The sequence below is a fragment of the Cebus imitator genome, unplaced genomic scaffold (assembly GCF_001604975.1).
Source record: "Cebus imitator isolate Cc_AM_T3 unplaced genomic scaffold, Cebus_imitator-1.0 Scaffold135, whole genome shotgun sequence".
Lineage (NCBI taxonomy): Eukaryota > Metazoa > Chordata > Mammalia > Primates > Cebidae > Cebus > Cebus imitator.
Genome location: NW_016107450.1, coordinates 779456 through 796070, shown reverse-complemented (window position 1 = coordinate 796070; position 16615 = coordinate 779456). Strand labels below are relative to the sequence as shown.

The 16615-nt window shown below is 34.9% G+C and overlaps 1 protein-coding gene across 4 annotated transcripts in view; it reads left to right on the top strand.

Moving 5' to 3' along the window:
• Positions 1-16615, top strand: part of RAVER2 (ribonucleoprotein, PTB binding 2) — a 118717-nt gene that overhangs the window by 50627 nt on the left and 51475 nt on the right. For all 4 annotated transcript variants that reach the window (XM_037743110.1, XM_017541532.2, XM_017541531.2 and 1 more), the window contains exon 5: positions 604-730. In XM_037743110.1, coding sequence (XP_037599038.1) covers positions 604-730 — 127 coding nt within the window. The remainder of the gene's footprint in view (positions 1-603; positions 731-16615) is intronic.

Sequence of the window (16615 nt, the reverse complement as noted above, 5' to 3'; positions counted from 1 at the left end):
TATTAAGTCACTGAAGTAAAGACCTTTATACAAAAGAAGATTTTGAATTATAAGGCAACTCATATTATTGAACTTCGTTTTATGTTTATTTGAAGTTTTTGTTTGTAAAAATATAGAAACAGGGTTTCACTATGTCACCCAATCTGATCTTGACCTTCTGGGCTTAAGTGATCCTCCTGCCTCAGCCTCCCAAAGTGCTAGGATTACAGGCATGAGCCACTTGGCCTGGCCAGTTAAACTTTAACATTATAAGAAGGCTCTTCTGTAATGTCAAAGTATTAATATTGTGTCAACAAGTTATTAATAACTTCAGATTTCCTTGTTATCCTTCTATTTGTATTATATGATGAGACTCATTGTACTAAATTGTCAGTCCTCTTAAAGCCAGTTGGTATTTACCCAAGACATTCTATGAGGATTTTATTCCATATGTATAGTTGAGAACTTTGATAGAATATAAAATAGATATATAATATAAATCAAATTATGTTTATCATAAAATAGATCTTATCAGATGAATGAGAGTTTCTAGAAGAAAGCCTTTGAAATTGTCTTTTGTACTTATACTTGTTCTAATGTTTCTTATTTCTGTATTCATTGAAGATGAACAGTAATCAAAAGGGCTTACTTCCCGAGCCAAATCCGGTACAAATTATGAAAAGTTTAAACAACCCTGCTATGTTGCAAGTTCTTCTACAACCCCAGTTATGTGGACGAGCTGTTAAACCAGGTATGGACCATGTATGTACACTGATTAAAGAATGTTAGCATAAAGTTAATTTTTTCACATGTGAAACATTTAAAAAATTGATTTGTGAAAAATATATTAAAATTAGCATAAAATATTTAATTTTTCTAGGACCTGTTAATGAATTTTAATCAATAATCTGAGATGATATATTTTGACGATTTTTGATATATACAACCTGCTTATTTGTTTTTTTTAAATTAAATATCAAACCTTCCATTTAGCTCTTAGTTGACATGAATTTATATACACTACATTGTTGTAACTTATATCAACAAAGAATTAGTACTCTTCTATGTAATATTTTTAGCAGAATTATTTTGTTGAAGTGCCAAATGTTTGTTTCCTCTTTGCTCTTCCTCTTTTTGTTGTAAAATTGTTTCACTTTGTAGCAAATGATGAAAACATTATTATTTTCTAAGTATTATGAAAATCTTTATAATGTCAGTATACATTAAGTATCTACCTATTTAGTATTCTTTCTCTAGTAAGAACTTACCTTCTGTGCATTCTGAAATGCACAACTTTTCATGTACAAAAATGTCTGTTTTCGCATTATGAGGAAATGAATGCCTATACAGTAGTTCCCCTCCCATCTCTGTTCTTGTGTGCCACAATTTACTTACTTGCATTCTGAAAATATTATGTGGAAGATTTCAAAAATAAACAACTCATAAATTTTAAACTGCATGCTATCCTGAGTAGTGTGATGAAATATTTTGCCATTCTGCTCCTCCCGCCTTGGCTATGAATTATCCCTCTGTCCAGTATACCTACTCTGTGTACATTACCCACCCATTAATCACTTAGTAGCTGTCTTGGTTATTCCATCACCTGTCATGGTATTGTGCTCAAGTAGCCCTTATTTTCCTTAATAATGGCTCCAAAGCACAAGAGTAGTGGTGCTGGCAGTTTGGATATGCCAAAGAGAAGCTACAAAGTGCTTCCTTTGAGTGAAAGGGTTAAAACGTTTCCAACTTAATAAGGAAAAACAAAATGTGTGCTGAAGTTGCTGAGATCTACAGTAAGAATGAATCTTCATGAAATTGTGAAGAAGGAAAAATAAATTTGAACATAGTATATATAAGATTTGTCACTATTTCAGGCGTCCACTGAGGGTCTTGGAGCATATCCCTTACTGATAAGAAGGAACTGCTGTATTCAACATTTAAGTTCAGAGCAAATATGTATAGAGACAGTATATTAAATATATTCATTATATTTCAGTCCCAGCTGGTCTAACACCAGCTCACCTACTGCATGTCAATTCTAGCACTAACTACCCGGAGTTAGCACAGACCCTACATGTTAAGGGCTCAATCTTCCATATTACTGTCTGCACTTTAGACCTAGACACAAGTTCAGGGAATTCTCCAGGTCATGTGTACCTCTGACCAATACTTGTGAGTACCATTTTATTATAAAGGACACAGGCAAAGGAAGAGACCTTTAGGGAAAGATCTTGGAGGGTCTGGAATACAGAGCTTCTGTGTCCTTTACCCATCAAATCAGGCCATGTCACCCTCCCAACAATGTTTTTCAACCAGGGACCTCTACTCTGGAGGTTAGAAGGTCAGACTGATACCACATGGTGCAAAGCCTGTTTTTCAACCAGGGATCTCTACTGAACTTTGGTGTCCAGAGTTTTTATTGGGGTTTCAGTATGTTGATGTGTTTGATGGGCCCCATGATTGAACTCAAATCTCTAGTTTGCTTCCATACCTTGGAGGTTAGAAGGTCAGACTGACAGCACATGGTGCAAAGCCTGACCTCTCCTTATAGAGTTGGTCTTTTGGCACAGCCAGCCCTCATCCTGAAGCTATCTATGGGTCCACCATGAGTTACCTCAATAACATATCAAAGACACTTCTGTAAGTCAGGAAGCTCCAAGGATTTAGAGTCTCCCTCTCAGGAACCAGGGATAAAGGCCAGTTATATTCTTTATTATACAACAGTATTCATAATAAGTACTTCATATAAATTATTTGTGTGTAAGAAGCAGCTTTGGTAGTTTTCTGGCTCAGGCTATTGCGCAATCAGATATCTCTTTTACAATTTTAATGGTATAGAGATATTCTTTTTTTGTCTTGACAACGTGAAGGATTAGAAGCTCATTATTTCCCAAGGAAGTATTTTCCCTGGTTTGACAGTTTTAATTACTAGAAAGTTTTTATATTACTAATGTAAGTAATTTTTAGCTACTTATTCTGGTTCTGCCTTTGAAGAAATATAGGATAAATGTAATTCTTTTTGCATAAGAAAAGCCTCCTAATATTTGAAGACAACTACCATAAAACGTCAGTCATTTTTTATTTTCTCTGTCTTCTTTTCTCCAGACCAGTTTTTTTTTTTTTTATACAATACAACCCTATCGGTAAAATAAATTTTGAGCAGAGCCCCAATATATACCATATATGTAAAAGATGTCAATTAAATAGATGAACCATTGTCAAACCATATATTTAGAAATGATCAAGCCTAATGTTTTCCTTTTTAAAGATGAAAGTAAACATAAATAAAGATGGTATTTTTTTCTGCATCTCTCTTTTTATACATCTTATATCTCTTTGCAGATTACAGCTCTATATTTGACTTTCCATAACATGTCACAGGATATGTGTTTTAAATCCCCCAAAAGTTGTTCTCTCGTGGTTATAGTCTAGATCTTCCTGGTTATCCCAAAGTATGATGTGCACAGACACAAACATATTCTGTAGATTGGTTTTGGTTAGCACAGAATGCACTGGGATTTCTTTCCTATTATCATTATATTTCTATTAACACAGTCTCTGTATATTGGTTTTGGTTAGCACAGAATGCACTGGGATTTCTTTTCTATTATCATTATATTTCTATTAACACAGTCCAAGATTTTATTAGTGTGTAAAGAAGTATACCACATTCTTAGGTCTTTTAGAAAGTATTGTCTGCCTCTTTGGACCCTGGGCTATCTTTACTAATTCTTCTCAAGTATTATTTTTGTCTCTTCTTTTCATCTAAGACTAAATATTCTCCACTGTGCTGTTCTATTCAGATTAATGCATGGCCATATGGCAGTAGGCTTCTTTATGCTTAGTGCTTTCTCAATTTTAAGTAAGATGTTTGAATATTACACTGATGCAGAAGGTATTTCACCAAACATAGCTTTTTCTTGTGTGGAGTGGAAAGGGAAGAGGAATAAATCACTGCTTCACTTGAGCACATCCATAGCTGGAAAATATGTGGAAAGCTTTCTGATGTTGAGGAAAAAAAAAGACAGCTTATTGTTAATAAATTCCATTTATTTTTCATTTACTCTGTCCTTTACTGTATCTTAACTGTAGCCTTGCTGTATCCTGAACTCCTCACAGAGGCCTTCTCTGAGCAAACTAAATTAATGATAAAGAACAGTAATTCCTGGCCAGGCACAGTAGCTTACACCTGTAATCCCAGCACTTTGGGACAGTGAGGTGGGCAGATTACCTGAGATCAGGAGTTCAAGACCAGCCTGGCCAATGTGGTGAAACCCCATCTCTACTAAAAATACAAAAATTAGCCAGGCATGGTGGCATGCACCTGTAGTCCGAGCTACTCAGAAGGCTAAGGCAGGAGAATGGCATGAACCCCAGAGGCAGAGGTTGCAGTGAGCCAATATTATGCCACTGCACTCCAGCCTGGGCAACAGTGAGACTCCCTCTCAAAAAAAAAAAAAAAAAAAAAAAAAACCCCCCAAAAAAAAAAAAAAAAAAAAAAAAAAAAAAAATTCCTTGCCCTGCTTCTTTATCATTGTATCATTTTAAAAACAACTGACATATATTATATATATACTTGGTATTGTCTTTTTGTCCCACTAAAATGGAAGCTCAACTGCTATTAGATTAATTTCCCTCCCAGGTCCAATTTTGATTATGTTATTTTGACCAAGCTGATCTTTTATCTTCAATATAGACTTTTTAACTACCTTCAAAAATACAATAATTATTCTAGACTTCTTTCTTTGTGTTACTAATTTAACTATTATGTAATCACTTGATAGCATAAACTTTATTTTTGAACAGCTTTATTGAGGTGTAGTTGATGTATATTAAGCTGTAGATATTTGAAGTGTAGGAATTGATATGTTTTGATGTTATATATATACCCATGAAATCATCAGCACAATCAGATAATAAACATATGAATTACCCCCCAAAGCTTCTTTTCGTCCATTTGTAATCCATCCCCTATCCTGTCCCCAGGAAACCAATGATCTGCTTTCTGTCACTACAGTTTGTATTTTCTGGAAATTGGTATAAAAGGAATCACACAGTTTGTACTGTTTGACTTCATTCCCTTAGCTTACTGTTTTGGGATTGATCCATATTGTTACATGGATTATTAGTAGTTTTCCTTTTTATCACCAAGTAATATTTCATTCTATAATTTGTTGCTTTCATTGATTTGTTGATGGACATCTGAGTTATTTCCAGTTTGAGGCCATTAGAAATAATATCTCTATAGACATTTGTGTACTAGTCTTTATGCTTTGATTTCTTATGCTTTTATTCCTATGCTTTTTTATTCTCTTTGATAAATAACTATCTGTGGAATGGCTGGGTCATATGTTTAAGTGGTAAGAAACTGCCCAGCTGTTTTCCAATGTGGTTGAGCCATTTTACATACCAACAGTTTCTAGGGCTCCAGTTTGCTCAGTATCCCTGCCACTACTTGATCTATTGGTCTTTTTAATTTTAGCCTTTCTATTGGGTGTACAGTGCTTTCTTACTGTGGTGGTAATTTGAATATTTCTTTCGACTAATGATCTTGAATGTATTTTAAAAAATCTTTATTGATATGAAAAGATGTTTAATGTTTACTATTAACTTTTTCAAAGAAGTTAAAAATCTCATTAAAACTGGTTTAAAATCCACTCTTATCCCATGCTTGTATTATAGAGAATATATGTCTTTTTTTCTTAAGTTGAGAAATCTCTGGAAAAACACTTATGAAAATGCTATTTGTTTTCTGTGGTTAGAGTAAAATCAGATAAGTGAAATAAACTATTTGTGTTTTCTATATTTTCTATGGTGTCTGTTCCTGAATAGATGTTTCAAGGCTTTCATTATGTTCTTAGATGGAAGTAAAAGAAAACTCTTTCTTAGACAACTTAAAATATATCCCAATTCCAATTTCCAGGTCTGTCTTAAGTGCAGTTATATGAAATACTGCTGATTGATGCCAAATTTCTTGTTAATGAATAATTCCAGTTTCGTTTTTCACCCCCCTTCATTCCATTTGAGAAGGGGAGTGGAAAGGAGTATTGTATCAGACCCCCACATTTTAGACATATGGTCTTATAGAACTTCTTAGGGATCTACTTTAATAAAAATATAGTTTGCTAGTTTCATCAGATAATTTCACATAGTTAATGAGCATTCTCTCCTATGCTATACCTTCTCTGTTCTACTAATATAGCTATGGTCAATTTTTCTATCATCTAGAAGAATTGAATCTGTGGATAACTCCTAGTATTTTTCTAGAAGTAAAAATTTAACTGTTGTAGAAAATTCAAATATATATGATTCCTTTATATAAGCTATAAACACATATGATGAATCCATTGATTCATAAGACCTGTTTTCATTAACGTTAATGCCATCTTGATCATAACATTTAATTAAAATCTGCCATATGTTAGTTAAGCAAGCTGGCTACTGTGCTCAATAAATATATATACCTTTAGAAACATTAAGTCACATGCTGTCACCAAACCACATAAGTAGTATTCTTTGAAAATTAAACTCATTGCTTTTGTTCTAAGATCTATTGTTCAAAAAAAAAAAATCCAGAAAACACACACACACACAATTTTATGATTTAAAAATCCCAATCTTTACTTTGTTTTCTAGAAGAGCCACATGTGACCAGTGCCAATTTAAGAATTATTGGTTTTTTATCATTATTATTATACTTTAAGTTCTGGGGTACATGTGCAGAACATGCAGGTTTGTTACATAGGTATACATGTGCCATGGTGGTTTGCTGCATCCATTACCCTGTCATCTACATTAAGTATTTCTCCTAATGCTATTCCTCCCTTAGCCCCCAGCCCCCTGCTATCCCTTCTTTAGCCCTCACCCCGTGACAGGCCCTGGTGTATGATGTTCCCTTTCCTGTTTTCATGTGTTCTCATTGTTCAACACCCACTTATGAGTGAGAACATGAGTGTTTGTTTTTCCGTTCTTATGTCACTTTGCTGAGAATGATGGTTTCCAGCTACATCCATGTCCCTGCAAAGGACGTGAACTCATCCTTTTTTTATGGCTGCGTACTCCTCCATGGTGTATATGTGCCACATTTTCTTTATCCAGTCTATTGATGAGCTTTTGGGTTGGTTCCAAGTCTTTGCTATTGTGAACAGTGCCTCAGGGAACATATGTGTGCATGTGTCTTTATCATAGAATGATTTATAATCCTTTGGGTATATACCCTGTAATGGGATTGCTGGGTCAAATGTTATTTCTAGTTCTAGATCCTTGAGGAATCGCCACACTGTCTTCTACAATGGTCGAACTAATTTACATTGAACTAATTTATACTCTCACCAACAGTGTAAGTGTTCCTATTTCTCCACATATTCTCCAGCATCTGTTGTCTTCTGTTTAATGATTGCCATTGTAACTGGCGTGAGATGGTATCTCAGTGTGGTTTTGATTTGCATTTCTCTAATGACTAGTGATGATGAGCTTTTTTTCATATATTTGTTGGCTGCATTAATGTCTTCTTTTGAGAAGTGTCTGTTCATATTCTTTGCCCACTTTTTGATTTTTTTTCTTGTAAATTTGTTTAAGTTCTTTGTAGATTCTGGATATTAGCCCTTTGTCAGATGGGTAGATTGCAAAATTTTTTTCCCATTCTGTTGGTTGCCGGTTCACTCTAATGATAGTTTCTTTTGCTGTCCAGAAGCTCTTTAGTTTAATTAGACCCCATTTGTCTATTTTGGCTTTGGTTGCCATTGCTTTTGGTGTTTTAGTCATGAAGTCCTTGCCCATGCCTGTGTCCTCAATGGTATTGCCTATGTTTTCTTCTAGAGTTTTTTTGGTGTTAGTCCTTATGTTTAAATCTTTAATCCATCTTGAGTTAACTTTTATATAAGGTATAAGGAAGGGATTTAGTTTCAGCTTTCTGCCTATGACTAGCCAGTGTTTCCAATACCATTTATTAAATATGGAATTCTTTCTCCATTACTTGTTTTTGTCAGGTTTGTCAAAGATCAGATAGTTGTAGGTGTGTGGCATTGCTTCTGAGGCCTCTGTTCTGTTCCATGGGTCTTTATCTCTGTTTTGGTACCAGTACCATACTGTTTTGATTACTGTAGCCTTGTAGTATAGTTTAAAGTCAGGTAGCATGATGCATGATGCCTCCAGCTTTTTTTTTTTTTTTTTTTTTTTTTTGCTCCTTAGGATTTTTTTGGCTATGCGGGCTCTTTTTTGGGTCCAAATGAAATTTAAGGTTTTTTCCCCCCCCAGTTCTGTGAAGAAAGTGAATAGTAGCTTGATCGATATAGCATTGAATCTATACATTACTTTGGGCAGTGTGGCCATTTTCACGATATTGATTCTTCCTAACCATGAGCATGGAATGTTTTTCCATCTGTTCATGTCCTCTCTTTTTTCCTTGAGCAGTGGTAGTTCTCCTTGAAGAAGTCCTTCATATGCCTTGTTAGTTGTATTCCCAGGTATTTTATTCTCTTTGTAGCAATTGTGAGTGGGAGTTCACTCATGATTTGGCTCTCTGTTTGTCTGTTATTGGTGTATAGGAATGCTTGTGATTTTTGCACATTGATTTTGTATCCTGAGACTTTGCTGAAGTTGCTTAACGGCTGAAGGAGATTTTGGGCTGAGATGATGGGGTCTTCTAACTATACAGTCATGTGGTCTGCTAACAGAGACAATTTGACTTTTTCTTTTCCTAATTGAATACGCTTCATTTTTTGTTCTTGCCTGATTGCCCTGGCCAGAACTTCCAGTACTATGTTGAATAGGAGTGATGAGAGACAGCATCCTTGTCCTGTGTCAGTTTTCAAAGGGCATGTTCCAGTTTTTGCCAGTTCAGTATGATATTTGCTGTGGGTTTATCATAAACATCTCTTAGTATTTTGAGGTATGTTCCATCAATACCTAGTTTTTTGAGAGTTTTTAGCATAAAGTCCTGTTGAATTTTGTTGACCACCTTCTCTGCATCTGTTAAGATAATCATGTGGTCTTTGTCTTTGGTTCTGTTTATGTGAGGGATTACGTTTATTGATTTGCTTATGTTGAACCAGTGTGGCATCCCAGGGATGAAGCCAACTTGATTGTGATGGATAAGCTTTTGATGTGCCGTTGGTTTCAGTTTGCCAGTATTTTATTGAGGATTTTTGAATCAATGTTCATCAGGAATATTGGCCTGAAATTTTCTTTTTTAGTTGTATCTCTGCCAGGTTTTGGTATCAGGATGATTTTGATCTCATAGAATGAGTTAGGGAGGATTCCCTCATTTTCTATTGTTGGGAGTATTTTCAGAAGGAATGGTACCAGCTCCTCTTTGTATGTCTGTTTCAGAATTTGGCTGTGAACCATCTGGTCCTGGACTTTCTTTGGTTGGTAGACTATTAATTGCTGCCTCAATTGTTATTGGTCTATTCAGGGATTTGACTTCTTCCTGATTTAGTCGTGGGAGGTGTAAGTGTCCAGAAATTTATCCATTTCTTCTAGATTTTCTGGTTTATTTGCGTAGAGTTGTTTATAGTATTCTCTGATGGTAGTTTGTACTTCTGTGAGATTAGTGGTGATATCCCCTTTATCATTTTTTATTGCATCTATTTGATTCTTCTCTCTTTTCTTCTTTATTAGTCTGGCTAGCAGTCTATCTATTTTGTTGATTCTTCTCAAAAAACCAGCTCCTGGATTCATTGATTTTTTTTTTGAAGGATTTGTTGTGTCTCCTTCAGTTCCTGCTCTGATCTTAGTTATTTCTTGTCTTCTGCCAGCTTTTGAATTTGTTTGATTTTGCTCCTCTAGTTCTTTTAATTGTGACATTAGGATGTTGATTTTAGATCTTTCCTAATTTCTCTTGTGGGCATTTAGTGCTATAAATTTCCCTCTACACGCTACTTTAGATGTGTCCCAGAGATTCTGATACATTGTATCTTCATTCTCATTGGTTTTGAAGAACATCTTTATTTCTGCCTTCATTTTGTTATTTATTCAGTAGTCATTCAGGAGCAGGTTGTTCAGTTTCCATGTAGTTGGGCAGTTTTGAGTGAGTTTCTTAATTCTGAGTTCTAATTTGGTTGCACTGTGGTCTGAGAGACTGTTCGTTATGATATCCCTTCTTTTGCATTTGCTGAGGAGTGTTTTACTTCCAGTTATGGGGTCAGTTTTAGAGTGAGTGCGATGTGGTGCTGAGAAGAATGTACATTCTGTTGATTTGGGATGGATAGTTCTATAGATGTGTATTAGGTCTGCTTGGTCCAGATCTGAGTTCCGAGTCCTCGATATCCAGATGCCTCAGTTGGAAATGTGGCGATCACCCACCTCTGTGTTGCCCTTGCTGGGAGCTGCGCACCAGAGCTGTTCCTATTCAGCCATCTTTCCAGCCATCCCTTTGAGCATCTTTTATTGTGCTTATTTGTCATCTTTTATCTTCTTTGGTGATAAGACTTTTCAGATATTTTGTATGTGTTAAAACTGAGTTGTTTGTCTTATTAAGTTGTAAGAGTTCTTTCTTTATTCCAGATCCAAGTACTTTGCTGAATATATGGTTTGCAAATATTTTTTTATAGTGTCTTTTAAAGAACAAATTTTTTTATTTTGACAAAATCCAATTTGTTTTTTTCTTTTATAATTTGTACTTCCTGTGTTGTATTTGAGAAATCTTTGCCAAATTCATGTTTTCTAAGATTTTCCTGGAGAAAGTTTTGTAATTTTATCCCTATGTTTATATCAGTGATCTATTTTGAGTTAAGTTTTGTTTATGGTGTGAGATAAGAGTCCAGGTGTTATTTTTACGTATGGTATACATGAGTCTGTAACTAAGCTCTGTTCATCGATCTAAATGTCTATCTTTGTAGCAGTATTGTCTTTATATCAACACTGTCTCTATACCAAAATATCTGTGTAATAAATCCTGAAATCAGTTAGGGTAAATCCTTCAACTTTATTCTTCTGTTTCAAAGTTGTTTTGGCTGTTCCAGGTTCTTTGTATTGGTTTATAAATTCTAGAATCAGAGTGCCAATTTCTATGAAAAATGTCTGCTGGGATTTTGATTGAGATTGTGTCGATTTATATGCTAATTTAGGTAGAATTGACAACAATTCTGAGGCTTCTGATCCCTAAGTGTGGTATATCCTTAAGTATATCTTTTCAGTTATTTTCAGGTCATCTTTAATTTCTCCCAGTAATGTTTTATAGTTTTCAGAATACAAATCTTATACATCTTTGGTCAGATTTATTCACAGTATTTCATATTTTTTGATGTTATTTTAAATGGTACCGTTCTCTTAGTTTCAATACCCTATTGCTTGTTGTTAGCATATAGTAGTATAATTGATTAAATATATATTTATCTTATATCCTGCAGTCTTGCTAAACTCACCTATTTTTCTAGTAGGTTTTTGTCAGAATTTTCTATGTAGATGATTATGTTATCTACAAATAAACACAATTTTTCTTCTTCCTTTCCAACATGTATTGCTTTTACTTTTTTCCTTGCTTTTTTGCATTAGATAGAAATTCCAATGTAATTGTGCATGGAACTGGTGAGAGCAGACATCCTTGTCTCATTTCTGATCTGATAGAGAAAGCATTCATTCTTTGATTATTAAGTATTATCTTAGCTAGAAATTTTTTTCACAGATTTCTTTTATTAAGCTGGGCGATTTACCATCTGTTTCTGATTGCCAAGTTTTAGCATGATGATAGCTGGAATTTGTTGAATGCTTTTCTCCATTTATTGAGATGATCATATTTTTTTTGATCTGTTAACATAATACATTACATTGATGATTTTTGAATGTTATACCAACCCTTTATTCCTAGGGTAAACCTCACTTAGTCATGGTATATTATAATCTTTTTTATATATTGTTGAATTTGATTTGATAAAATTTAGTTTGAAATTTTTGCATCTATGTTTATGAGGTATATTGGTCTGTAGTTTTCTTCTCTTGTAATATATTTTCTGGCTTTGTTGTGCTACCTTCATAATGATTTGGAAAATATTCCCTCTCTTCAGTCATCAGGACACTTTGTGTTCAGTACTATTATTTCTTCCTCATATGTCTGATAGAATTCACTAGGGAAATCAGCTGTGTTGAATTTTTTAAGGAAAATTTATAACTACAAATTTAATTTCTTTAGTATATGAGTTATTTCAGGATGTCATTCTTAAGTGAGCTTTGGTAGTTTGTATCTTTCAAGGAAATTGTCTATTTTGTGTAAGTTATCAAATTTATTGGCATACCATTATTAATAGTATTCTCTTATTCTTTCATCTCTGCAGGATCTATAGTGATGGGCTCTCTCACATTCCTGATACTTTTGTCTTCTCTCCTTTTTTCCTGATAAGTCTGGGAAAAGGTTTATTGGTATTATTGAGTTTTCCAAAGAGCTAGCTTTTGGTTTCATTGAGTTTTTCTGATTGTTGTCTGTTTTTTTTTTTTCATTGCTTTCTACTTTAATTATTTCTTTCTGCTTACTTCGAGCATATTTTGTTCTTCCTTTTCTGGTTTCTTAAAATTAGATTATTCACCTGGGACCTTTCCTCTTTTAATGTGTTTAGTATTACAAATTTCCTTCTAAGCACTGTCTCTCACAAATTTCGATTTGTTACATTGTTTTCATTCATTTCAAAATACTTTTTTGTTTTCATTTTGATTTATTTGGTCCATTGGTTATTTGTGTTACTTAAGTTACAAAGTTTGGAGATTTTCTAGATTTTTTTTTATTAATGATACCTTATTTAATTCACTTGTCAGAGAGGATACTTTGTACAGTATAAATTTATAAATTATAATTTAGACTTGTTTCATGGTTCAGAATATGGGCTATACTGGCAAATATTTCATGGACACTTGAAAATAATGTGTATTCTGTGCTTACTGGGTGTGGAGTGTTCTATACATGTCAGTTAGCTCAACATGGTTGATAGTGTTCATGTTTCTATATCCTTACTGATTTTGTCCACTTATTCAATCAGTTACTGAGGAGAGGGATGGGACATAATGGGAGTCCTAGCCATAAGCTAAGGGTAAGAGCAAGTAGGCATGATGCTATGGACATTTTCAGACTTTTTATTTTTTTTTTTGTTATAAACTGGGAGATAGTGTGTTCAGTTAAAGCTGTGAAACAAAATATATTTCAGTGTTTTGCAATAAAATACAATGATGATCTGAAAAAGAGAAGAAGAGTTGTTGACATTTTTAATCATAATTTTGGGTTCTTCTACTTTTCCTTTTGTTTCTTCGTATTTTGCTTCATATATTTTGAAGCTTTGTTATTTGGTACACAAACATTTAAGATTGTTGCATCCTCTTGATTAATTGGCCTATATATTATTACAAAATGGTTATCTTTGTCCCTGGTAGTATCCTATGCTCTGGATTTTTTTGATATTAAAGTAGCCAACAGCTTTTAAAAATTAATATTAGCATATCTATCTATATCTATATGTGTATATGTTTAATAAAATGTATTTTAAGTTGCCAAGTATGTTTGCATTTTCTATTATCTTGGAAAATCCTTTTCTGATATTTGCAGCATTACTACTGGCCACCCCATCAATAATGTGTGACTTTAAAGTAATGTAGTTTTAAAAATGTTTTTATATCTGTTATTTGTGGTTTCCATAATAGTTTTTTGAGAGGAGAGACTTCTATTAATCTTTCATTAATTAATTCACATGTATTTTCCAGGTGATCATTAATTTAACAAGAAGGGATGTGTCTTAAAAACTCCATTTTTTGTACTTCAACTCCAGAATTTGAAAAAAATTACCTCCTCCACTCAAGTTATTTTAGTTAAAAAAGTTTTAATTGACATGTAATAATTATACATATTTATGAGGTACAGATTGATAGTCCAATGCATGTATATAATCTGTAATAATCAAATGAAGGTAATTAGCATATTAACCACCTCAAACATTCATCATATTCTTGTGTTGGGAGCATTTAAAGTCCTCTCTTCTAGCTGTTTGAAATGATACAATAAATTTTTGTTAACTTAGTCACCCTGCAGTACTATAGAACATGAAAACTTAGTTCTCCTATCTAGCTGTAATTTTGCATCCCTTAACCAACCTCTCCCTATCATCCCCTTCTCTCTTCTTTCCCAGACTCTGATAGCCATGATTATACCTTCAACATCTATGAACTCAACATTTTTAGCTCCTGTATATGAGGGAGAACATGCAGTATTTATTTTTATGTTCCTGACTTGTTTCACTTAATATAATGTCCTCCATTATATTAAGAGCCATAAAAAATGATGAGTTCGTGTCCTTTGTAGGGACATGGATGAACCTGGAAACCATCATTCTCAGCAAACTGACACAAGAACCAAAAATCAAACGCCACATATTCTCACTCATAGGTGGGTGTTGAACAATGAGAACACATGGACACAGCGAGAGGAGCATCACACACTGGGGTCTGTCGGGGGAACTAGGGTAGGGACAGCGGGGAGTGGAGAGTTGGGGAGGAATAACATGGGGAGAAATGCCAGATATAGGTGACGGGGAGGAAGGCATCAAATCACACTGCCATGTGTGTAACTATGCAACAATCTTGCATGTTCTTCACATGTACCCCAAAACCTAAAATGCAATAATAAAAAAAAGAAAAAAAATACGAAAAAAAGAAAAAAGTGAGGTGAGTGAGACTACTGAATAAAAATTCTTAACAACAAAAAAGATTTTAATACTATTCTTTGTCCACTTGAGCTGCTATAAGATAATACCAACCAAGGCTGGAGTGCAGTGGCATGATCTCAGCTCACCACAACCTTCATTTCCTGGGTTCAAGCAATCCTCCTGCCTCAGCCTCCCAAGTAGCTGGAATTGCAGGTGCATGCCACCACTCCTGGCTAATTTTGTACTTTTAGTAGTGATGGGTTTTTCCATGTTGGCCAGGCTAGTCTGGAACTCCTGACCTCAGGTGATCCACCCTTCTCTGCCTTCCACCATGCTAGGCTGGTATTGACATTTCCATGGGCTGCCCTACTCACTTCTGTTTTCCTTACTAGGCCCTGGACCCAGGCTTTCTACAATCCAGGTCCAGCTAATCTTTCCAGCCCCATTCCTCACCTTCTCCCTTCTCCATGTCCACCGTCTTCCCTGCACCTGCGCAAAGCTCCACCAACTTGTCCCTGTCCTGGCAACAGAAGAAAAAAATAGTAAGATAATACCACCCAGCTAATTTTGTATTTTTAGAAGAGGCAGCGTAGCGTCTGGGTGTGGTGGCACATGCCTGTAATCCCAGCTTCTCAGGAGGCTGAGGCAAGAGAATTGCTTGAACTCAGGAGGTGGAGGCTGTGGTGAGCCAAGATCACACAACTGCACTCCAGCCTGGGCAATAAGAGTAAAACTCCCTCTCAAAAAACAAAACAAAACAAAACAAAAAACAAAGATAATATACCCTAATTTGTTCCTGAGTTGATTTATATGGAATTACGCTGTTCCTTTTACTGTCCTTATAAACAACAAAAAGTTATTTCCCAGAGTTTGGAGACTGGCAAGTTCAAAATCAAGATCCGAACAGATTTGGTGCCTGAGTAGTACCGATTTCCTGGTTCACAGATAACTTCTCACTGTGTCCTCACATTATAGAAGAGGCAAGGTTGCTCTCTAGGAACCATTTTATAAGGGTACTATTTCCATTTTCGAGTGCTATGCCCACATGACCTAATTACTTCCCAAAAACCCCACTTCAAAATATCAAAACATTGGGAATTGGTTTTCCCCTAATTTTAGAAGAAAAGGAGTCATAAGGGTTTTGACTAAGGTGGTATCATTGATGTTATAGAACAGACATGGCTAAGCCATTTGCAACTTTTGTTGATTTCTGACTTGCAAAGTGACTTTGTACACATCATCTCTTTGTATCCCCCCAATAAACCTTAGAGGCTAAGATTTTTTACTTCCTCATAAAAATGAAATACAAAGGAGTCACTTAACTTTCCCAAGATCATGAAGCTAGATTGTAATTATGCAGTTTATAGTCGTAGTCTAATAATGCCCATTATGTGGAATGTTTGTGTAAAAATAGTTTCAGATCCTTGTCTCCCTATTTAAAAAGCCAGCTAAAACCTACCAAAAATATGATGGCAACGAGAGTGACCTCTGGCCGTCCTCACTGCTACACTCCCACCAGCACCATACAGTTTACAAATGCCATGGCAACATGCGAAAGCTACCCTATATGGTCTAAAAAGGGGAGGAGCCCTCAGTTCTGGAAATTGCCCACCCTTTTAGGAAAATTCATGAATAATCCACCCCTTGTTTGGCATATAATCAAGATAATCAGAAAATAACCATAAAAATGGGCAACCAGTGGCCCATGCCACTGCTCTGCCTATGAAGCAGCCATTCTTTATTCCTTTTCTTTCTTAATAAACTTGCTCTCACTTTAAAAAAAACAAAAGAAGGGAAAATGTTCTTGGAATAGATAATATAGACACACAAAAAAGACCATGAGATAGAAAATATAAGAAGAAATTTCATCTAATTATTGTAAAATAACTGGAATAATCATAATATACAAAATTTGGCCAGGCGTGGCGGCTCACACCTGTAATCCCAGCATTCTGGAAGGCTGAGGTGGGCAGATTGCTTGAGGTCAGGAGTTAGAGACCAGCCTGGTCAACATG